Here is a 24,802-nt window from a genome sequence, read left to right on the forward strand (position 1 = left end):
TTGAGTAATGTATATTATTATATCTGTGAATCAGTCTTTTGCAGTGTGGATTCTTACAGTGAGCATAGGTTACATCTTTGAAAAGCTGCTACTTGGCTAGCAAGAGTTATTTGACACCACAGAACCTTTTCTTTTAGATCAACACTACTCAAGATGAAAAAGACCCTACCAATCCCTTCAGGTTTCCAAATATTGGTGTGGAGAAATTTTTGGAACTCAATTCTGAACAGAATCATGATGACTATTGTTTAGCCTATGTGTTCACTGATCGTGATTTTGATGATGGTGTCCTTGGCTTGGCTTGGGTTGGAGCACCTTCAGGTAAAAAATTTTTAAAAATAGTTTATGTTGCTTGAGTGAAGTATAGAGGGCATCTTGTGTGTTAAAGATCTTAAGATCAAGACCAATCTGGCATCTCCAGTTAAAATGATATCTATTAGCAAGGATATCTATTTACCTGTATCCTGGAGAGCTGCTGCCTGTCAGTGTTGTGGCAATGGTCTGACTCTATACACAGAGCTCCATCATGGCCATCATTCTTAAATGGTTGTGTTGCCTAGTTTAAACTCCTAGTGTTACTGAAAGGCAGCATACCTTGCTACCTGGCAGGCTTGCCTGACTGAGGTGATACTTCTTTTCACTTGTACTACGTAGTTGTCATATGCTCCTTACTCCCACAAAAGTATATGAGGCACAGGAGATTAACTTCCACCCTACAGCTGAAGTGTTGAAATAAATCTTAACCAGCCAGAAAAAAAGTTATAACTTTTCCTAACTTGATGACCTCCAGACATTTTGAACTACAACTCCTATCAGCCTCAGCATCATATGGCAGTGCTGGCTGCAGCTGATAAAAGTTGTAGCCCAAAATACCAGGAGGGCACTATGTTGGGGAATTCTGTGCTAGACAATACCAGAACAACTCCCATTTGGTATCATCAGTGCCCATTTAAACTGTGTATAGTGGAACCTCTGGTTATGTACCATCCTCCGTACTTTGGGTAACGAGCTCCGCTAACCCGGAGGTAGGTGTTCCGGTTTGCAAATTTTGCCCCGGGATGCGAGTGGAAGTCACATGGTGGCAGTGGGAGGCCCCATTAGCAAAAGCGCGCCTCAGGTTAAGAACAGTTTCGGGTTAAGAACGGACCTATGGAACAAATTTAAGTAAATAAACAGAGGTACCACTGTAGTATAAAGGGAAGAGTTGCTTTTCAGTTAAGTGTCTAAAGCTGTCCTCATTGCAGTTAACCAAAGTGGAAGGATCATCTAGCACAGTCCAAGGCTAGGAGGATGTGAAACTCGGACTAATTTCCAAAACCCTTTGCAAGCAGTCAGTTCAAACCTTTGGCAAGTGTGGCCAGTCCATTCTGCAACAGTCTCTGGGATACAGAGGAAGAGGAAAGAGAAGGCAGTAGTAGAATGATAGACTACAAGTTGTTTTCCCCACTGCTAACTATAGCCCATTGACAGAAGACAGGTTGCCTTGCTCATGTCTGGTCTTTGGATAGAGGTAACTTCACTTGTTTACTACTTAACGTCCAGGTTCTGCCTAAAAGCAAGTGGCAAAGCAGATCTGCTTCTGTTTCAATGGGCTTAGGGAAAGGCTATAGTTCAGGGGCAGAGCTCCTGCTTTGAATGCAGAATATTCCAGGTTAAACCCAGCATCTCTTATGTAGGGCTGGGAAAGGCCCTGCCTGAAACCGGAGAATTACTGCCAGTCAGTGTGTAGACAATACTGAGTTAGATAATTGGCATAAGGCATTATCCTCTAGTCCTTTTCAGGCATTGTCATTAGGGTTTTCCTTTTTGTACTTATCCAAGTCACCTTCGGGGAGCAAGCCTTAAACAGGAGAATATCTTTTGAACTGATTATGGCTTGAACTCACTAACCACTATGCAAGTGACTTATGGGTGTTTCACTTCAGGGCATTTGGGTGCATGAAATACACTTGAGGACATTTCTCTACATAGTATTTAGATGGCAAAAATAACTTCTTTTTTAAGCTGCTTTCGGAGTCAATATTGACTGAAAAACAACATATACATTAATAGGTAATGTATAGAAGAAGGAGGGAAAATTATTAACCTTATCCTTCTGCAAATATCATTTTTAAAGCCCACAGACGGCTGGTTATTTTGGCAACTCTTGCATTATTTTTCTGCAGACGTAACATAGGTCCTTCCTCAAAAACAAACAAACAAAACAAAACCTTTGAGAGACTACTGTTAACCTCTGCATAGCACAATTTATTTTATTTTCAGGTCACAACCTATCCCACCATCCTATTAAAATTCCTGTTGATCAGTAGTTTCATCTTCAGGAAGACAATTTTGGATAACTGTGGTAACTCAGAAGTGGGTGTGACTTGTCTAACTGATATTTTTGTCTTTGTGGTTTCAACCCAAACTTCCCGAAGAACAGTTGGTCTGTAAATATACTCTTAAGAATGAGTCATACTGCTTGCTGAGATAAGCAGATATTCTTAGGCTAAGTACTTTGCAACAGCAAAGTGTGCTATTTAAGCACTTGAACTGTAGCACTTGGAAGAATCACAGTTTAAGAAGCACATATTTGAGGACCTCAAGAATTTATAGTCTACCCCTGCAAGTGCATGTTGACCTCCATATAGAATAGACTGTTGGCCATTGGGGGTTGCAGCTGAGGCTGGGAAAAGTCTGTGGCAGTGCAGAATTGTAAAGCTTTCTCTCTGCCCCACTCCGTCTCTCTCTGAAAGCCATATGAAAGGCTAAGGGTCACATAAGGCTGCAGGTTCTCCTCTCCAGTATGAGACAAAACTTTTTTTCCTCAGTCCAAAATTAGATATTTTACTGAGGCATAGTTTGTAGTCCCCCCCCCCCCCCAAAAAAAATACTTGTCCTGCTAAAATCCTAAGATTATGATCTTAGGGACCACAAGGGTCAGCTAGTCCAACTTTCTGCAATGCAAGAATGTGGGGCTCGAACCCACAAACCTGAGATTAAGATTCTCATGCTCTACTGATTGAACTATCCCAGTTGTGAGACCCTTTCCAAACTTGGCAACAGAATGGAAGGTCAGTGATACATGTTGTAGCAAAGAATCAAAACTTCAAATAGAGCCTGAATGGAATGATAGGATCATGGAAAGCTGCCTTGCACTGAATGAGACCACTGGCCCATCTAGCTTGGCCTTGCCTACACTGACCAGCAGCCGCTCTCTAAGGCAGGCTTCCTCAACCTCGGCCCTCCAGATGTTTTTGGCCTACGACTCCCATGATCCCTAACTAGCAGGACCAGTGGTCAGGGATGATGGGAACTGTAGTCTCAAAACATCAGGAGGGCCGAGGTTGAGGAAGCCTGCTCTAAGGTCAATCAGCCAAATCGTAGGAAAAGCTCACTGTGTCAGTTTGTTGTTCTGTGGCAGAACTTCTGTGTTGGAGATTATTCCAAATGATACTAGAGGTGGAGTAGTAAAATTACATAAACTAAAACAGTTCCTCACTTAACCCTAAGCAATGAAATGTCCACTTAAGTAAAGTGTGGAATGTGCCAGAAATTTGAACTTCTGACGGAAGGGAATGCTTTGCAGGGGATTAAACGTGGCCAATAAATCTGCCTGTCATTCACTATTTGTCTGCACAAAGAGCTTTGTTACAGTTGCTCCTTGCTAATTATGCCAGAATATAGGGTGAGATGTTTTGATAACAAAAGTAATGGCGAGAAAAGCTCTATTGTGGCATTTTCTTAGCTGGAATATTTCTTCATAGCTTTCTAGTGAATCTAGAATAATCCCCTTTTAAAATGTTTTTGCTTAATTTTAACTGCAGGGAGCTCTGGTGGTATATGTGAAAAGAGCAAGCTTTATTCTGACGGCAAAAAGAAATCCTTAAATACTGGCATCATCACAGTACAGAATTATGGTTCCCACGTCCCTCCTAAGGTCTCTCATATCACCTTTGCACATGAAGTTGGACATAACTTTGGTTCTCCAGTAAGTATGAGCGTTACAGCTGCATTCCTATCTGGCCCTGCTTCTACAGCAGATAAGAGGTACTCAAGAGTTGTGCTGAAATCCTCCCCTCCCGTTTTGTGTAAATAGAACTGATGTGAGTTGTGCTTCTCCCAAGTTAACAATTTGTTGCATCCAAGCCTTGACTCTTTAATTTGGGCAATCAGGAATTATCATACTTTCACAGTGCACTTATGACCATGTGCAACAGAGCAAATGCTTCTCTCTCTCTCTCTCTCTCTCTCTCTCTCAGAAATGACATTTTAGAGCCTTTGCTATGGCATAGTTGAAAGAATACTGGCTTGTTCCTATACAGTTTGGCCTTGTTTTTCACAGCCTGCAGGGTCACATGTGCTAGCAAGCTTCTGCAAGATAGATGTTAACAAGGACTGAACTCTGCTTTCCAAGAACATGTCCTTTGCAAGCTTCAGTGAAATTACTAGGACTTGTATGAGATGTGGCAGGAGTAGTTTGCAATAACCATGTGGAATGTGCTGTTTGTATAAATACAAAGGCGGGCACACTCTCTTGTGTGGACACAGTTATTGCAACTTGCCTTGCTAAAATGTAAGCAATGATATATAGTCTGGTTAACATAATGTGCAGAATCCATTTCTTTGTCCTGGCTTTTGATAGTGTTAAATATAAATCTTATCACTTATGCCAATGTTTAAGAAAAAATTGCCACGTCTCTTATGGTTTATGTGACTAGCCTGTATTGATACTGAACACCTTCCACTGGGATATAAAACATGTTGGCATTAGCAATGCCAATTTATGCTGAACTTGGAGTTTGGATGCTCAAAGCACTTTGAAGTATTAAAATGTTTTTTGTTTTCATAGAATCATAGAATGGTAGAGTTGGAAAGTGCCCATGGGTCATCTAGTCCAACCCCCTGCAATGCAGGAATCTCAGCTTAAGCATCCATGACAGATGGCCATCCAACCTCTGCTTAAGAACCTCCAAGGAAGGAGAGTCCACAACCTTCCAAAGGGAGAATATTCCACTGTCAAATAGCTCTTACTGCCAGAAAGTTTTTCCAAACGTTTGGTTGGAATCTTCTTTCTTGTAACTTGAAGCCATTGGTTTTATCTATTGCTAGAGTGGTTTGTTGCAGTTTTAAGTCTAAATTTTACTTCAGTTGGTGCTCAGGCTGTTCATATTGTGCAGATAAGGGGATAACATATTGGTTATTAATGGATAAACATATTAGTTATTAGTGGATAGAAACAATCTATTGAATGTAACAAAAATGTAATATTGCTTATGGGTGCTGGTTGGTGAATGTTCTATGAAAAGTTATCACATTAATTCCAGGAAAACTGGCTGCAAATATCATTTCTTCCTAACCCTGCCTGCCTCTTATCCTGGGGACATTCACTCCTCCACTAACACTATGACTGTAAAGCTGCCTTTAAGACAACAGAAAATTAAACCGAGAATTATCTCTCTTGCAGCATGATTCTGGAACAGAATGCACTCCAGGAGAGTCTAAAAACTTGGGACAGAAAGAAAATGGCAATTACATCATGTATGCAAGAGCAACATCTGGGGACAAACTTAACAACAACAAATTCTCTGTTTGTAGCGTTCGGAATATCAGTCAAGTTCTTGAAAAAAAGAGAAATAATTGTTTTGTTGGTAGGTCGATAATTCACCCATGTTTTTTGGGGGGAGGGTGATATGGGAATAGGGTATCAGTATGAAATCTGGACAGTCTCAAGACACTCTAATTTGTCATTTTTGAAATTTTCACTGGCCAGTTGTCCCTCCAATAGATAAAAAAGAAAGCCAAGCAAAACCAAGCAAGAACCTTGCTTGTCACCAATAAACTACAACTCTGCTTGTTCACAAGTGTGTCCCACCCCCTAGCTCACACAGATGCTATTTTTCTGGGTCCTGTTCAGAGTGCTGGCATTTACCTTTAAAGACTCAAATGCCTGTCCCAACCTACCCATGTTTTGAGATCTGCCTGGAGCTCTTCTTCAAGGGCCCTTCTTAACAGATGTGCACTGTGTCACAACAAAGGAGAGGGTTTTTGTGTTGCAAAGCATCCTCTCACAAATAAATGCACCACACATTTAAAAAAGTGGCAGCCTTTTTGCTCCTGGTTACGTTTCTGTATTCCCAGGCATATAAATGCATGCAGTGCCTTAGCCTATGGTTTAGCTGTTGCCAAATATTATTGCTAAAGTTACAATTTAAAGTTCCAGCAGAGATTCAGCAAGCATTCCTTTTGACTTGCAGGCATCACTTAAATATTTTTTCATGCCACAGGCTTATGTGGCTGTTCAAAGGATATTTTTTTTAACTGACTAGTCATTTTAAGAATTTTTTCGTACAGTTTTTTTTAGTTTACATAGCCATATATGGCTCTGATATTGCTGCATAGAAATACTTTTATCAATAAAATCATTATATTTGTTTGCTATCTTGGAATCTACTGGATGGAGAGCAATATCCACATGTTTTTAGTAAATAGAACATTTTAAGCAACAAAAAAATGCAACTTGGTACCCCGCCCCCCGTGAAAGTCAGAGCAAGCTGATACCTGCCTCCTGCAACGCACTCATTGGAAGCATCCTGGGAAGTGTTTCCCATACCTGTTCTGGTTATTTAAAAGGAATTTCCCTTTTGTTTTGGTTCAGTTAATCACTGTGTCCTCCAGTGTTTCTCCAAATAGATCACAATATATCTTTAAGGGACAAAGTGTTCTGAAGATCTTCCTGCTTTTCAGAGTCTGGTCAACCTATCTGCGGGAATGGATTGGTGGAGCAAGGAGAGCAGTGTGATTGTGGCTACAGTGACCAGTGTAAAGATGACTGTTGCTATGATGCAAACCAACCAGAAGACAAGAAGTGCAAACTAAAACCAGGCCAGCAGTGCAGGTATTGATATCCAACTTGGTTTTCACTATCCAACTGCTTGACTCTTGCTGCCCCTGAACATTTTGCCAATAAGTATCTGTTAACCACAATTTACAGTGGCAATTGAAATTATTCAACCCCTATTTCAAATCATGTTTATTATCAAAATTAAAGACTTTCAGCTGTTTGCAGTGAGCAGATCAAACAGAAGCAATTGAAATAGCTCAACACAGTGGATGCTTCCCTAAATTCAGCTGGCATACTGGCTTCTCCAGTCTCACTATTACCCAACTCCCTGAATAGAATCCCTCACAACGGCACAAATACAACAGGTGTTGTCTCAAGCACACTTGATGCAACTAATCAAGAGCTTCATTAGTTGCACTAGGTGTGCTTGAGCTGGAATGCATGAAATACGTAAACTGGCTAGGGCAGTGGTTTTCAACCAATGTGCAATGGCATCCTGGGGTTCCTTGAATGGTGGTCAGGGATGCCATGGGCAACACTGGCCTCAGTCCCTCTTTCCTTCACTCCCTCCTCTGATGCCCTCTCGCATTTCTGCCTCCCAAAGGCTTCTGCAGCTGTTTGTTGCAGCAGCCCTGGCTACAAGCTCCCCATGCGAATGGTTCCTCTGGGGCTGGCCAGGGGGTGCTGGTTGCCAGAAGCTGAGGTGGCCTCGGAGTAAAGCAAACAAGCGGGTGAGGGAGCCCAGCCAGCCAGTCCACCAGCCCTGGTTGTTGGGAATGGACAGACAAGTGGGAGGCCAGGCACGCGGGCAGGCACAGCTCTGGCCTTTCTTGTGCTTGCTGTGTGCAAGGCCTGCCTGGGAACTGAATGCCCAGCACTGATGGGGAGCCTTTCTGCCATGCAGGCTCATTGGCACCCAGTGCTGCCTCCCAAGGTGAGTAAAGTGCTGGCCTCATGTTCATCTTTGGCCAGTCTCTGTCGGGCTGCTAAGACTGGGTGCATCTTTCCAGGTCCCTGTGGGTGGGGTGTGGAGGCACCTCTCTTTGGGGTGGAGGGGGCTCAGAGACCAGGGGTGGCGGCTGTCACCTGGAGGATTCCCAAGGAGAGGAGAGGAGACTGAGGGAACACTCCACAAGGGAGGGTGTTCAAAAAGGGGTGAGGGATGCTGGCTCTGCCTGCAAGGTGTGACATAACTGGGCTCCTGAGCCCCACAGGGGTGTCACAGAAAGAATGTAGTTGGTCAAGGGAGCCATGGACTCTAAAAGGTTGAAAACCCCTGGGCCTAGGGGTTTGCTGAGCATCAAATTTGGCTGCATGTTAGAAATACGACGTACGTCAAGAGAATGGTCCAAGAAGGCAAGTGAAGAGATCATCGGCCTTCACAAACAAGGAGCAGGATACAAAAAGATAGTGAAGGCACTGAATGTTCCTAGAGGCACATAGTTGGGAACATAGTTTGCAAGTTCAAAGTTAAAGGAACAATGGTTACATTACCTGGATGGGGCAGAAAAAGAAAGCTATCTGTGGCACCAACCAGATTTCTGAGAAGGAGGCTGGGGAAAAATCTTGAGTGACTGCAAAAGAGCTGCAGCAAGCCTTGGTGGCAGCAGGCACTGAGGTTTCAGGGAGCACAGTAAGGCACATACTAAATGCAGAAGGTTTCCATCCCAGAACTCCCAAGACGTACACCACTACAAAACCAAAAGCACAAGAAAAGTCGGATCCAGTATGCTCAAAACCATATAAATAAGTCACAGAAGTATTGGGATTCTGTTCTGTAGAGCAATGAAACAAAATTGGAATTTTTTGGCCCCATGGATCAACGCTATATCTGGAGGAGGAAGAATGAAGCATACGCTGAGAAGAACACACTGCCTGCAGTGAAGCATGGTGGTGGCTCAGTGATGCTCTGGGGCTGCTTTGCATCCTCTGGCACTCGAAACTTGCAGCGTGTGGAAGGCAGGATGGATTCACTGAAGTATCAGGAAATCCTAGGAGGAAACATCATGCCATCTGTGAGGAAGCTGAAGCTTGGACGTCACTGGACAATGATCCCAAGCATACCTCAGATTTCACCAAGGTTTGATTGCAGAAGTCCTGGAAAGTTCTACAGTGGCCATCACAGTTACCTGACTTGAACCTCATAGAAAATCTCTGGTGGGATTTGAAGAAGGCGGTTGCAGCATGCAAATCCAAGAGTATTACTGAACTGGAGGCCATTGCTCCTGAGGAATGGGCTAAGATTCCTCAGGAATGCTGCCGGAAACTGCTGTTTGGCTATGCATCTCTTTTGCAGAAGGTCATAGCAGCAAAAGGCTGCTACCTAAGTACTAAAGATACTTGCCCTGAAGGGGTTGAATAATAGTGAGACTGAAGAAGCCAATATAAGTTGCAATTTCAGCTGAATTTGGGGGAACCACTTGAAGCATCTGTTGTGTTGAGCTATTTCAATCGCTTTTGTTTGATTTGCTCATTGCAAACAGCTGAAAATCTGTACATTTTGATAATAAACCTGATCTGCATTGGGGTTGAATAATTTTAATTGCCCTGATACATGTGGATAGAGTCACTATTTGAGGCTTTTCAGTAGTATATGGGGTTTTTTTTAAAGAACACTGGTGGTGACAAAGTCCATGTCTTTTTATATTGTCGATCATGCTAGCTTTAGTCCTCTTTTCTGTCTCTGCTTTTGAGTTCCAAATTCCAATTTTCTGTTTTCCTCCTGCCAGTGGTATAGAACACATCCCTTCTGTTTGGCCTTTGATTCAGCTGACTAGGCTGTTTGCTCCTATTGATGTTGTTACCTCTGTTTTGCTTTTGTTGAATATATTTTATTTATTTGTTGCCTTGAACACTTGAAAGGCAGCTAATAAATTATTTGAAACTGAAGCAAGTGCCACAAGTAGGGCTGAGTGTGTTACAGGTGGAAGGGGGACCCACATGTTCTTTTCAGTGCCTTGTTCCTTTTACTACTGATTTAAGCTTTTGAATTCAGCTAAAAACTATCAATGAGACTTTAAACAACCCTGTTATACCCACAGTCATAGGGATTAAACAGTGATAGGAGGCACCTTTTTAAGAGCAAGCTTATCGGTTAAAGTTTTGATCTATATTGGTGATGGGCTATAGAACAAAAGCTAAAGTTAATCCTTCCAGCTAAATAACGAAAGGGTATGTGTGGGCTGAATAAGGTGACAGGAGGTACCTGTTAAGAAGTGACAACAGAGTATTTCCCTCTCTTTCACAGCCCCAGTCAAGGTCCCTGTTGTACACCATCTTGTACATTCAGGGTATTTGGAGCAAAGTGCCGGAATGATTCTGAGTGTGCGGAAGAAGGGAGGTGCAATGGCAACACTTCTTTCTGTCCAACATCTGCACCAAAGCCTAACTTGACGGACTGCAACAGAAATACACAAGTTTGCATAAATGGAGTAAGTCTTCTAGAGATGTTACAGAAAAGCTAAGGAATCAATTTCAGCTTACATGCTGCTGGCCCAGGATGATTGTATATTTCTCCCAGCTGGAATAAAGCATTTCCTTTATTGGGTAACAAGTGGAGAGCCTGTGAATTTTCTTAGTGTTTAGGAAATGGCATTCTGAAGCTTTGCATTCTCAGGCCTTGTATTCTGCCCAGTCTATATCAATTGCCACCAGCTGCTGCATCCAGTTTTATTATTTCCAGAGTGGGAAAGGTATTACTCTCTGTACCGAAAAAAGTTCACAATATATGGTGGTGGTGGTTCTTCCTGTACAAATGATGAATGAAGGAGCGTCTCCACCCCCATCGTTCTAGCCGGACACTGAGGTCCAGCACCGAGGGCCTTCTGGTGGTTCTCTCACTGCGAGAAAGCCAAGTTACAGGGAACCAGGCAGAGGGCCTTCTCAGTAGTGGCACCCGCCCTGTGGAACGCCCTCCCACCAGACGTCAAAGAGAACAACTACTACCAGACTTTTAGAAGACATCTCAAGGCAGCCCTGTTTAGGGAAGCTTTTAATGTTTGATGTATTATAGTATTTTAATATTTTTTTGGAAGCCGCCCAGAGTGGCTGGGGAAGCCCAGCCAGATGGGCGGGGTATAAATAAATAAATTATTATTATTATTATTATTATTATTATTACCTTAAGTTTTCTGGAATGTAAAGCATGTATGGGAAATAATTGTCTCTTTTCTTCTCTAGCAATGTGCTGGTTCTATCTGTGAGAAGTATGGCTTAGAAGAATGTACATGTGCCAGTTCGGATGCAAAGGATGATAAAGAATTATGCCATGTATGCTGCATGGAGAAAAGTAAGTTCTCTTCACGTTAAAACATAAATAGTGTAAGCTTGGGTTTTGATACTAGAATTTCAGATACTTTTATTTAATAAAACTGAAGCTGAGGAAAAGTTTGCAGAGTTATTCAGAGAACCTTACCATGAAGAAAGATGATTGCCTCAAGAGGTGGATCTTGTGTGCCATTAAGGACAGCCAAGTGTGAGGACACAATCAACTGAGAGGTCCTGGTAAAAGCACTTCTAGCCACTGAGGCTCCCTGGGACTCGATGACAGAGTGGGATCCAGAACAGGCAATTGACCAACATCTCTGACATGGAAGCCCCTCACCGACAATACCTCCATCCTGTCAGGGTTCAAGCTTGGCTTATTTTGTGCACAAGTTAAAGGTAAAGGTACCCCTGCCCATTCGGGCCAGTCGTGTCCGACTCTGGGGTTGCGCGCCCATCTCGCTTAAGAGGCTGGGGGCCAGCGCTGTCCGGAGACACTTCCGGGTCACGTGGCCAGCGTGACGAAGCTGCTCTGGCGAGCCGGCACCAGCGCAGCACATGGAAACACAGTTTACCTTCCCGCTATAAAGCGGTACCTATTTATCTACTTGCACTTAAGGGTGCTTTCGAACTGCTAGGTGGGCAGGAGCTGAACCGAATGACGGAGCTCACCCCGCCGCGGGGATTCGAACCGCCGACCATGCGATCGGCAACTCCTAGGCACTGAGGTTTTACCCACAGCGCCACCCAGGTCCTTGTGCACAAGCTTTATTTAAAAAATCTCTGCTCCTTTGCAGCAGGAAATGAAATTACTCATGTGAGAAACCATCCCAGTGCATTGTGTGCTATTCTACTAGTTCAAATGGTGTTCCTCTCTTTTCTCTTTCAACCACCAAAATGCCTTGGCTCAGTCCTGGTTGTAACACTTCAATCTCATGAAGACTATCCATTTAACCTGAGGGCAGGAGGAAGCTCCAGCCCACCAACCTAATTAAGCTCACCAGACCTCTGAATTTGACCCATGAGGCCTTTCGGGCAAACTGTATCCATCTATCAGTAACCCAGTGACCTGTGATGTCAGGCGTAAAGATCTGTTATCTCTGATCTTGGCAGTAAGTGATGACAAGGGATCTCAGATCTTAGTGCTAAGTGCATCAGTACTTGTACCGCGATAAGCTTATATCTGGTCTTTAATGCTGTAGTGCTTAGCACTGAGATAACAAATAAGCCTCTGCCTGCTCTTTGTAAAAGGCAGCAAGATCTTAACCCATGATATGAGAAATGGCAACCCACTCTTGGAGCATTTCCATTCATCCACAGATTTCTTGCTTTGCAATCCTGGCTTGAATTTGAAGTGGGGCGGCAAAGGAAGAATCATGACACAACAAGTGATTGGCAGTTGTGTGGCCCCACCCACCTGTCAAAATGACCCATGGATCAATTTCCTACCCCTGATTTAAGTAATGATTGCTGTCCTGTACTTCTTACGTTCTTTCAATGCACCGTATTTTTTGCTCTATAAGACGCACCAGACCACAAGACGCACCTAGTTTTTGGAGGAGCAAAACAAGAAAAAAAATATTCTGAATCTCAGAAGCCAGGACAGCAAGAGGGATCGCTGCGCAGTGAAAGCAGCAATCCCTCTTGCTGTTCTGGCTTCTGGGATAGCTGCGCAGCCTACATTCGCTCCATAAAACGCACACACATTTCCCCTTACTTTTTAGGAGGGAAAAAGTGAGTCTTATAGAGCAAAAAATACGGTAATTGTGGGCAGGCTGTTGCTTGTGATGCATTTTGTTGTATTGCTCTTCCTAAAAATAACATCTGTTCTTAAAATGTTTTTTGCTTTCTCCAGTGCTTCCAGACTCCTGTGCAAGTACAGGATCTGCTAAATGGAAGAACTTCTTCGATCACAAAACTATTACCCTGCAGCCTGGGTCACCCTGCAATGATTTTAAAGGTTACTGTGATGTGTTCATGAGGTGTCGATTGGTAGATGCTGACGGCCCCTTAGCCAGGTTAAAGAAGGCCATTTTTAATCCAGAGCTGTATGAAAACATTGCAGAATGGATCGTTGTAAGTTTTTAAACATAAGAAATCTCTAATACTATGTTGTAAACTGTGGTAAAGCTTGCCATTTTCAGTTGTTTTGAATTTGAATTAATTCCCACCTCCAAAAAAACACACCTTTGATTGCCACAATTCTACAATGCTACCTTGATGAGTAGTGCTTTTACAAGAGCAGTAGTTCGCTTTCTTCAGAGCCATTGTAGCATCTGCTTTGCTAATATGTAAATATGTACCCGAAGGGTAGCATGCTAGCAGTTTTATTGATGCACCACTAGGAGTCAGGTTCTCTCTCCCCCCCCCCCCCCGCCCTCAATATGGATAATGGTAAAATTCTCCTGCAATCATACAGATTCTGCTTTAATAATGTTGTATGCTTTTTCTAATGAAGCAGAGTGGTAGTACACTGTTGAATAAAGTGGGGTGGGAGGATGACGAAAAGCCATTAAGAATTGCTAGAAGCTCTACTTGTGAGCTCTTGTAATTTCTAGTTTTCAGAATTTGTGTATGTGTAATATTGGCCATGGTTGCTGGGGCTGATGGGACATATAGGTAGTTCAGCTACATCTGGAGAACCAAAGGTTCCCTGTATATAATATGATATGATATGATATATTATATGATATATGATATGATATGATATGATATTATATTATATATTATATATTATATATTATATATTATATATATTATATTATATTATATTATATTATATTATATTATATTATATTATATTATATTATATTATATTATATTATTATAATGACACAAATAGATAGATATATTTAGATAGATATATTTAGACACAAATAGATAAAGCTTGTTGCCAGCTTTGGGTATGACAAGAGGTGAAAAAGGCTGTTGTGTGCACTTTCCAGGCTTTAGAAGACAGTGTGCTATGTGGCTAGAACATTGGACTTGGTCCAGGAAGAGCTGGCTTAGATTCTTGCTTGGCCATGAAGCTTACTAGGTGACCTTAGGCAAGGCATGATTAGTCTTAGTACAGTGGGGGTTGTACTGTGCTCCTTAGAGGAAGGGTGAGATAAAGATCCAATAGGCAGGCACTGGTGCAGCTTCACTGATTTGTGTGCATCTGTATTGGCTGAGTGCCAGGAAAAATAGATTTTGATGTTTATATTTCTATGCTGCTTTTCATTCAAATGAATCCCAAAGCAGCTTGCAAACAATAAATAATAGTAACATGGTAGTGCATAATAGAACATCACAAATACAGCATGAATCAAATGAAATAACTAAAAAATCATCAATATAATAATTACAATCTATACAACACTATTAACAAAACAGCAACTAAAAAACAAGCTGCACTGTAATTAAAGCAAAAGTCATATGATTAACAAATCAACACAGCATGTATAATCTATAAAACAGTATTAACAACATGAACAAAAAAGCAGCCAAAAATACTCTAAGCTCTGTTAAATTCATACTGCACCCCCCATGAATCATATTCTTTCACTCTGTTCAGCGCATTGAAATACAGTGGTACCTCAGGTTACATATGCTTCAGGTTACATACGCTTCAGTTTACAGACTCCGCCAATCCAGAAATAGTGCTTCAGGTTAAGAACTTTGCTTCAGGATAAGAACAGAAATTGTGCTTCAGCGACGTGGCAGCAGCAGGAGGCCCCATTAACTAAAGTGGTGCTTCAGGTTAAGAACAGTTTCAGGTTAAGTACGGGCCTCCGGAACGAATTAAGTACTTAACCCGAGGTACCACTGTACACATGTGCATAACAAATCCCTTCTGACGGTTCTTCAGGCCAGACATGGGCCACACTGGTGAAACCACCCACCCTATGATGGAAACAGAGTCTATCCTCAGAGTTTGGAAACAGCTCTCCTATAAAATCTAGGGCTGGACGGTGGGGCAAAGCAGGTGGGAAAAGCCATTACCTGCTGGCCAACTCAGTGTCTCTCTCACAGTTCTTCCTCTGGATATTACTGTGTTTCATTTCACATTTTCCCTTTATTCACCAGGAGAACAGGAAATGTTATGTTATAATGAAACATTTTCAGGGTTGTTTAGGAATGGAAAAGAATGGGAATTGCCAGATAAGAAATTTTCATACACACACTCAGTAGCTAGGTTTATTGCAGTAATATGTTTTTGACCTAGCACATTTTCCAAACAGTGACCATTGCCCGTGTCCATGGGCGTAGCCAGGATTTTTGTTAAGGGGGGCAGGCTTTTATTGGAGGAAGCAGAACCTCTGTTAAGTATTTTTATTGATAAGCGGGGCGGCTGCACCCCCCAGCTAAGCCCATGCCCATGTCCTTTAAATCTGGTCTCTTGAGGGGCTGATTCTCACCTCATTACATTAGAGAAGCTCTGCCATTGTCTTACCACGGTTGGTGGCTTGTTCAGGCCTGGATGCCACTGCATTCCTTTATTCCTGCTGAATTGTGATTGTCAGACACGTTCTGTTTCGTCTGGTGACCAGTCAGCCTCCATATCTGTACTACTTCTAATGAGACCTCATGGGAGACAGGTCGTGCAGTCAGCTCTTCCTTAGCAGCTCTCAGTTTTGTGTGCAGTAAATGGTAGTTGGTAGAATTCTTTGGTGCCCTCTGATTTCATAATCTAAGGCTGCTGTATATGTCTCAGTTGTAAATGGTTCCTTATACACTGCCAAAAGTGCAGCCATTTCAGCTTCCGTTTGCCACCTTACTCTGAATCTGGCCAATCTAACTGCTGGCGCAGTAACCATCTTTTCTTCTCTTAACAAATTTTATGTTTGGTCACGGTTTTTAAAAATTTCAATAAAATGTTGTCCTGTTCCAGTTTTATCTTCAGCATTCTCAGGTACGGGGCACATTGTTAGCTCTAACATGCAACTTGGGGCTGAGGTTTAAATATTTTGCCATACAAATATGTACTGTGTACCTGGGCATGGAAAGAAGGACTCTGCCTCCTTTCATCACTGATGTATCACTTAGCCAAAATGATTAACATAGTTCCCAAATGCCAGGTCAGAATAGCACCTGTGGCCAGCCCTCTGCTCTCAGGAGATTTGCATATGATGAGTGCCCTTTGTGACACAGATTACAGGACAGAGAATGGGACCTTTTTCCCCACCCCAATTCCCACCCTGTCTGCCCACAGGAGATTCACTTCTATAATATATAAAAAGTGAGATGTCACTCGTCTCTTATTTGTTTTTCCTGCTCTTGTCCTGTGTTCTGTCTTTCTCTCTCTCAAATGCTACTCTCCCCAGCGAAATGCAGCTGCCATTGTCACAACCCACCAGTATCCTGTTCCAATCTCTCCTCCTTTAGTAATTCTATTAGTGCGGTATTGACCAGTTTTTCCTATGGAGTTTGGGCAGTTTCCAAGATGGAGCTTAACCTTTTATTCTCTATATCAGTCCTGGGAAAATTCACTTTTCTAGACTCAAGTCAGTTTACTTTTTTGGAAAATGATTGCATTAATATATGGATGACTGCTCTTGATTTTAACCTGCAAATTCAAATTGAATTAAAGCCAGAGAATGCAGTGGAGAAACTTCAACACAATAATTAGATTTGCTAATGGTTAAATGGCTTTTGCTTCGCAATTTGTGAATCGTCCAACTTCAGCCTTGTTTCTAGTGCTGGGGCGGGGGAGGTGTGAGGAGGGCAAGTGCCTGTCCTGAGAAAGCAGATGACCTGCCCAGGTTTGGGTAGTTGAACTGGTTTCTGCATTCATTTGCCTCCCTCCTGAGAACTTTACCCATTTGATTTTTCCTTTAGTGCTGTAACTGCTTTTATAACCATCTAAACCACTCCCAGGTATGCTTTTATAAAAGGTTTAACCAAACAGTAGGTGGTTGACAGGCCCTCAACGATGCTGCTTCGTTCAGCTTTACTTGATATAGTCAAAACAAGCCACCTACTCTCCTTTCATTGCTGGGGTCTGCATGCCCTCTGCTGCCACCACCAGACCCCCTTCTGGTGGACCATAGAGTAAGGCAGGTGGGCTGCAGCTGAGGAGCCAGCAGCTAAGGCTGGGATCCATGGGCTTCTCCCCAGCTCCATGGGGGCTCTCAGGGGTCCTAGAATCTCATTCATAGAGACCTCTGGTGGCATTTGAGGAATAAAGCTATCTCTTTGCACTGATATTAAGATGCAGTAGGGTTGTACATGCACATCTATCCTAAAAATAGTCTTTTGTGTTCTGTCACAAAATTTCAGATATACTGGTGGGCTGTCCTGCTTATGGGGATTGCGCTGATCATGTTTATGGCCGGTTTCATTAAGATATGCAGTGTTCATACCCCAAGCAGCAACCCAAAGCTGCCACCACCTAAACCTCTCCCAGGTAAGCACCTTCATGTTGTGACTTCTGTAAATTCTGTACAACCTCTTCTGTATAATGGAAAATGTTGCTGGCACCTTGTAGTAGTTGCACTATGAAAGGGCAGTGTTGTGTTTGCCTCAAAATGCTCTTGTATATAGAAGAGGAAAACCTATGAGAAGATGCTGCCCTATTGGACACTCAGAGGCTTAAAAGTCAGTTGTCCCTTCAGCTGTCAAATCTTTGTGGACTTAGTATAATGGGTGGTATCCTTAACTCCTTCACACTAATGGGCTTGTACTGCCTCTAAAGGAGTAGGTATGTAGCTTATGTTTGTTATTGGAGGTCCAAATGACCTAGGTGGCTGTTACCTGTTTCGTCTGGTGCAACAGCTGCATCTGATAGCCCATGTGTTGGTAACATTGAGAATGGATTACTGCAATGTGCTCTGTGTGGGCCTTGTTCACATAGGACAAGCCAGGACAGAATGCAGCAGCTAGACCAGTGTTCCCCAACCTTGGGCCTCCAGCTGTTTTTGAACTACAATTCCCACCATCCCTGACCACTGGTCTTGCTAGCTAGGGATGATGGGAGTTGTAGTCCAAAAACAGCTGGAGGCCCAAGGTTGGGAAACACTGAGCTAGACTACTGATGAGGGCAGAAAGCTGGCAGCATGTGACACCTCTGCTAAAACTTCTGTACTGGTTGCCCATGTGTTACAGGGCCAGGTTCAAGGTTCTTGTGTTGATATATGAAACTCTGAACAAAACTCAGGATGCTTTAAGGACCACCTGAGCTGTTGTATTTCAGCCCAATCACGGAGAACATCCAGAGGAGAGCTGTTGTCCTCTGTGTTGCAGGGGCCTGACTGGCCTCAGCCTAGAGATCAGACTTTTTGTGTCACCACCAGTCCCATACTGTGGAGCACTCCACTAGCAAAACCTGAGTAGGCATTTTGACTTTCAGGCTTCACCTGGCAACTTACTTTACACTGACAGGCCTTTGCAGTTGCATAAAATGGTCGTCTCAACCACTGTTTTGCTTTTCCTTTGTTTAATGTACCCTCCCCCGATGTTTTGCAGGAAGAGGGAGAACTGATCTAGAGCACTCTGTGCTTGCCATCTTTGTTCTTACCTTAGACAGGCAATCAAAGGCCTTGCACATTTGCATATAGCACAGTAAGCCTTAGGTTTTGACTGGTCTCTAAACAGGCAATATGTTTTTTAAAACTATGCTTTTTTCTGCAGGCACGTTGAAGCGAAGGAGACCGCCCCAAACAGCTCAGCCTCCTCCACGCCAGAGGCCCCGAGAGAGTTATCAGATGGGACACATGAGACGTTAAGTGCTGTTTTTTGCCTTGGTTCTTCCTAGTGCCTACAGTGGGAAAATTTCACTCCAAAGAAAACCTATATTAAGTCATTGTCCCTGGTCTAACTTTCAACTAAAAAGCAGAAGAAAGAAAAAAAGGCAAGATGTGGAGATGTTCGATGCTCGCATTTCCCTGCCCAAAAGGAGAAGCGGCTGATCTTGAAGCAGATTTTTAACCGTCTTCAGCACCATGATTTCGACTTTCTCCTCCCTGTGCTCTTCGTTGTTGCCTTTTCTTCACTTGGAGGCAAACATGGCTCTTGTGAAACTCCTCTTCACATGAATTAAAGCATATATTTTTCAACTGTTGAGGCTAGGAAGCTAGACATTGGAGACATTACTTTGCCAATGTACATAAAATGTTATATGCAGACATTGTATTTCTCATGTACACCTGTACTTCTGTGTGCAATTGTAAAACAAGAGAATTGCAATATGGATGTTTCTTTGTATTATAAACCTTTTACGCTCTTAATGAAGAAATTACTGTTTAATTGACATACTCAGGATAACAGAGGTTGAAGGTGTATAAAAGTCTGGATTCTGTAATGCTTTATGCAGGAATTGTGAATTGGATCGAATCCTTTTTTAAATGTATCTATATTATGGTCAGAATTACTGCTAACATTCACTCTGGATGCAAAACCCAGATTGCTCATCCTGCACAAGCCCCACTCAAATGAACGAAGCTCTGCTCTGATCCAAAGGGGCTTGTGGAGGAAACGTTCCCTCTGGATTGTGCTTTCTCTCTCGCATTGTGCCGCTGCTGTCCTGGGGATAGCACATGCCAGAATGATGTTCCCATCATTAATTTTTATGTAAAATATATGATTTCTGAGAGCTCAGCATAAGTATTTTCCAAAAAAAGGAAAAAAAAATATCTTTGCCTGTTAAATGATTGACTTCTTTTTTCATGCTTTGGTAGAAAGACAAGTGTGTTCTATTTTTCCTCAGAAGATTGCAACTGACTTTCTTTGATATGCTCTGATAGTCTTAATATGTGGTAATTAGGTTCCCAGTTCTGACAGATATGGGAGAGATGAAAAGTTGTTTAATTTTTTTGTTTAAGTATTTTGGTAATTCTTCAGCATGATACTGTTCTTAAGGATAACCACTAAAACAAAAGTAACTGCTGCAGAGTCTGCTGTAGTTGTGTTTTAATTGTGTAGGCTGGGGAATGTCCACAAAAGGCGCTTAAAGGAGTCCGGAAGCTCAACAGCACAATGGCCCAAAGTTTTTATTATGAGTGTAAATAATTGGCATTTTAAAACAAAGTAGAAACAAAAGCAATGTCATAATATGCTTAACTGCTATGCAGGAAATGGAAGAGGGCATTATTCAAGCTTGTGATACACTGCTTCTGTTTTTCCAAAAGCACCAAGCTAATTAGGGAACAAATGGCTGTAAAAATATTTCTGGCTTTGCTTGGGAAGCAAATTTTATTAAGGGGTTGGCCAGGGTTTTGTTTTGTTTTCCAAGAGTATACAGTTTACACACACATTCTCATAATGTGAAGCAAGCCAGCAAGGCCAAAAATGTTAAAAGAATATAATGAAATCTCTTCCTTGTAAAACTTGTACAGTATGTGGTGACTTTTTTCAAAATACAGCTTTTTTGTACATGGTTTAGAGACAAATTTTGTACATGAAACCCCCAGACCAATAGACTATAAATAATTCTGAAGGATCTTAACTAGTTAGAAATCTGTAGTTGCTTTTAAACCATTTTAAAATACATTTTGGGGTGGTTCTGTTCTTGTTCTGTTCTTCAGACTGTGCAAAGGCTGGAAGCTAGGTTTGCATTTCTAAAATGGTGACTTTTGTTCTGCAAGAGTTCATAGTAACTTCTTGAGTGTGGTAGATCTTGGAACATGTAAATTCCTTGCTTGTAATGTTCTCCTGTGGCTAGGGTGCCTGGCAGAGAGCTGGCTACCTTGTTTTATTTTGGGTCTAAGTTTCATGTTTTCTGCAAAGAGAAAAGTGCACTGAACTCTCCACTACAAGTTAAGATGTGGTAAATTAAAACAAGATTATCAAGGCAAATTGCAATCTAATACTACTGTCAGTTTAATGTCCACTGTGTTTTATACAGTATCCTTTTTTTTTTTTTTTTTGGTTCACTTTGGAAATTTTTACTAAAAAGTTGCAAAAATAAAATAAAGTATTGTGCAAACAAATGTAAGGTTTTTTTTAAAACTTGAAATGCATTAATAAATAGATCTGATGAAATCACCCTGGAAGTTGAGCTCTTTCTCAGAATTGAAGGGCAGTCAATTCTGATGTGCCTTCCTACATTTCACTGCCAGAAGCAGACTGTGCTTCTTAGTAAAGGTAAAGGTACCCTGCCTGTACGGGCCAGTCGTGTCAGACTCGGGTTGTGTGCCCATCTCACTCAAGAGGCCGGGGGCCAGCGCTGTCCGCAGACACTTCTGGGTCACGTGGCTAGTGTGACATTGCTGCTCTGGCGATCCCTGCACCAGAGCAGCACACGGAATGCCGTTTACCTTCCCGCTATAAAGCGGTACCTATTTATCTACTTGCACTTAAGGGTGCTTTCGAACTGCTAGGTGGGCAGGAGCTGGGACCGAAAGACGGGAGCTCACCCCGCCGCGGGGATTCGAACCGCCGACCATATGATCGGCAAGTCCTAGGCACTGTGGTTTTACCCACAGCGCCACCCGTGTCCTGTGCTTCTTAGTAGATCTCATTTTATTGGTGTGGCTCAAAAAGGGGGGGGGGTCTCAGTTAAACATGCCCCAAATCATACTGCTGCTGCATCTGCAAATGCTTCATCCAGGCCTGTAAAACTTTATCTCAGTACAGTGCTATGGTGTGATTATCAAAATATTTGTGCTTTATTGAAATGTGTTTGTGGGTTAGAGGCTCGTGTGCATGCTTGTGTGTGTGTGTGTGTGTGTGTGTGTGTGTGTGTGTGTGTGTGTGTGTTTTAAGGGATGGATTGGCCTATTTCTGATCAATGTCAATTCTACATACGTTTTTAAGTACAGTCTGTCTCATTTCTGCATCATTCTGTGAATTTTCTAAAGCCCACAAGCAAATTTTGTTTTAAAATGTGTATCTAAATGCTTTATTTCAGTGCTTTTTCCAAATGTATTGTATCTTAAATAAGCATTTGTTAACATATTCTGGAACACTTTTAAGCAGAGAACTATATCACAAAGTTCAGTACTGCAAAATCTGAAGGAGAGTTACATTCCAATCTGTTTACCAAAATCCATGTAACACTAGTTCCACTTTTTTGCCAGTCTGCTTTTATTTTTTATTAGTGCAACACTTTGCATTGGTGGGTGGACTGCACAAGTAAACTGATCAATTAGTTCTGGGCACTTGAGTGATGTGAGGCTTTGACCTCAGTCTTAAATATTGACCCCTTCATTTTATATGGCAAACAGATATTGGAGTTGTAATTTCAGATATGACACAGAGGGTAACAATCTCAAAGGCCAAGAGAAACAGTCAAAAATACTACTTGGAGCACCTAAAGTAGCACTTAAAAAAGGTAAAGGACCCCTGACAGTTAATTCCAGTCGCAGACGACTCTGGGGTTGTGGCGCTCATCTCACTTTACAGGCCGAGGGAGCCGGCGTTGGTCCACAGACAGTTTTTCCAGGTCATGTGTCCAGCATGACTAAGCCGCTTCTGGCACAACAGAACACCAAAACCAGAGCAGCACATGGAAACGCCATTCACCTTCCCACCGGAGCAGTACCTATTTATCTACTTGCACTTTTTGGCATGTTTTCGAACTGTTAGGTTGGCAGGAGCTGGGACCAAGCAACAGGAACTCACCCCGTCGTGGGGATTCGAACCGCCGACCATCTGATCGGCAAGTCCTAGGCCACAGCACCACCTGCGTCCCTTTAAAGTAGCACTTTGGATGCAACTAATTTTACTGTGCATGTTTCTGTTTAAGGTGGCTGAGTAATAGGCATGCTAGCATGTTTTCCTTCATCTCCAAGCACTGTCTTTCTGGTGGACTTCTTTTGTGGATAACACTCCCTATTATGTGGGAAACAAAGGACTGTATCCCAGGAAGTTCTGGTCAAAGTAGACCCCTTGAAACAAATGGACTTAGGCCCGTCAATGGGCATGAGTAACTTAATTCTCAGTAGAACTTAACTCTGGATACAAGCCAAAAGAACAATTCAGTGCAATTGGAAAATGTCCAGCTTGTTTTCAAAAGATGTTTTCAAAGATATGGATGACAAATGGCAACTTAAGACATGGAAACAGTTGCTTAATTTACCTGAGCTTAAAAAATGCATTCCACTCCCACTCCTGAATCTTAGGAGAAAAGGGGCAGGGTTGAAAAGGTACATAAAAGCTAGACTAGGGACTCATGCACCCTTCCTCTTGTCTTGCTGCTTTGCTCTGGAGAAAAAACTTCCTTAGCATTCTATCAGAGCAAACAGCAATTCAGGTGTTTTCCATATTGACGTTTGGTCTAATTTAGAGCCAAAGAACAGATTTTCTCTGAAAAAGGAGTGGGGTGAGGGGAAAACCGCTTGAACCCATGCTCTATAGGCATGGGACAAGCAGAAGTGTGGATGAGCCCCTAGTGGCAAAAGAATGGCAGCCCACCCCTGCTGCTTCAGTCACCTGCACTAAGCATCATAACTTGGTGTGGGGCAACTGCTTTGCCTTCAAACAGTCCCTGGTTCAATCTTTAGTATCTCCAGTTAAAAGGTGATGAGTCCTACACAGAAACATAACTGCTCAGCTGTAACGCCTTTTCCAAGTTGTTGTGAAAATCCTTAAACTAAAGTCTTAAACACACGTTTACCTGAAAGTCTGCAGAGCATGTATATGTTTAGGATTCTAGGGCTGGATCCAGGCATTCAGTAGCTGTGGCTAACCTGCCCCATTAATTTCAGGAAGTATGGCTAAGTCAGGATCAAACCCACAGTTTGCAGAACTTGATTTTCTGGTTCACATAGTTTAAAAGCAAGGTTTCAACAAGTATAGCCAATGTGTTCAGACCAGTGTTTCATTTGGGGACCCTAACAAATTTGAAAATGGCTTCAGATGACCCTAACAAATTTGAAAATGGCTTCAGATGACCAACCTTGCTTTTAAACTATAACACAGATACTGCAGGGAGGAGAGCAGTCAAAGCTGCAAGTGTCATGCCCTGCCCAGCGCCACCTAAGCAAGCCTGTTGCTGTCAGATGCAGTGGAGGGTTCTGTCCCATCAATGGTGTTTGGCTTTTGTACGTGGAATGGGGAGGCTGCTATCTCTGTTGCCTCAGAGAACAAAAGGTCTTGGGCTGGCCTTTATACTAGCCACATGCTCATGGGGTGGTTGCAATTATCACTTTAGCTGAAGCTTCCATAGCCTTGCAGAAGACTGCCCTTAGCTCTTAATGTTGATGGGGTTGAGAAGGTGGTTTGTTCTACTGCAGATGCTGGTCAAAGTGGGAATATATGTTCATGCCATACTAAACATGCACCCAAACGTGTGATTCCAATGAATGCTTGCTTTTAATTTAGCTGGTATGAAAGTTAACCTTGATCCTGTGCTCATTAAGTGTGTTAGAATTATAGGCTATAATCCCAAAACACATTATGGGCACAAAATCAAGACTTCATTTTCACACCAGTGTTAAGCTTGAGCCATAAGCCTTAATTTTACTAATGCTTGTATGGCTAACAGGACTGGCTTTCCCTCTTAAGGGAAGCAAATGGGCTGTATTTTCCCCGCAGAGCTGTCTAGCTGGGTTTGACCCATTTGGCATGAGGCATGAGGCAGCAGCAAGATGGAGAGAAAGGGGTGTGTGTGCATGGCATGTGGCCTGCTTGCTGCCCTTGGGTGGAGTGGAAGATGCTCTCCTATGGCCAGTGTTGGTAGAAGATTCAGCTACCAATCCAGTCAGATAATGCCCTTCGCTAGAAGCACTGAACAGTCTTGGACCAGCCCTCCTAGATATAGCAAAGGGAGTCCAAATTCCGAAGGTGCCTTCTACC

The 24,802-nt window shown here is 42.5% G+C and overlaps 1 protein-coding gene across 1 annotated transcript in view; it reads left to right on the forward strand.

The window, feature by feature from the left end:
• The window catches only part of ADAM10 (ADAM metallopeptidase domain 10), a 48,203-nt gene extending 27,154 nt beyond the window's left edge, over positions 1–21,049 (forward strand). The window contains exons 8-16 of the mRNA XM_028705253.2: positions 138–321; positions 3,807–3,970; positions 5,447–5,630; positions 6,727–6,877; positions 10,071–10,254; positions 11,003–11,111; positions 12,942–13,162; positions 17,348–17,474; positions 18,698–21,049. Coding sequence (XP_028561086.2) covers positions 138–321; positions 3,807–3,970; positions 5,447–5,630; positions 6,727–6,877; positions 10,071–10,254; positions 11,003–11,111; positions 12,942–13,162; positions 17,348–17,474; positions 18,698–18,792 — 1,419 coding nt within the window. The 3' untranslated portion in view covers positions 18,793–21,049. The remainder of the gene's footprint in view (positions 1–137; positions 322–3,806; positions 3,971–5,446; positions 5,631–6,726; positions 6,878–10,070; positions 10,255–11,002; positions 11,112–12,941; positions 13,163–17,347; positions 17,475–18,697) is intronic.
• Positions 21,050–24,802: the final 3,753 nt, after the last annotated feature.

This window comes from Podarcis muralis, chromosome 14 (assembly GCF_964188315.1).
Source record: "Podarcis muralis chromosome 14, rPodMur119.hap1.1, whole genome shotgun sequence".
NCBI lineage: Eukaryota > Metazoa > Chordata > Lepidosauria > Squamata > Lacertidae > Podarcis > Podarcis muralis.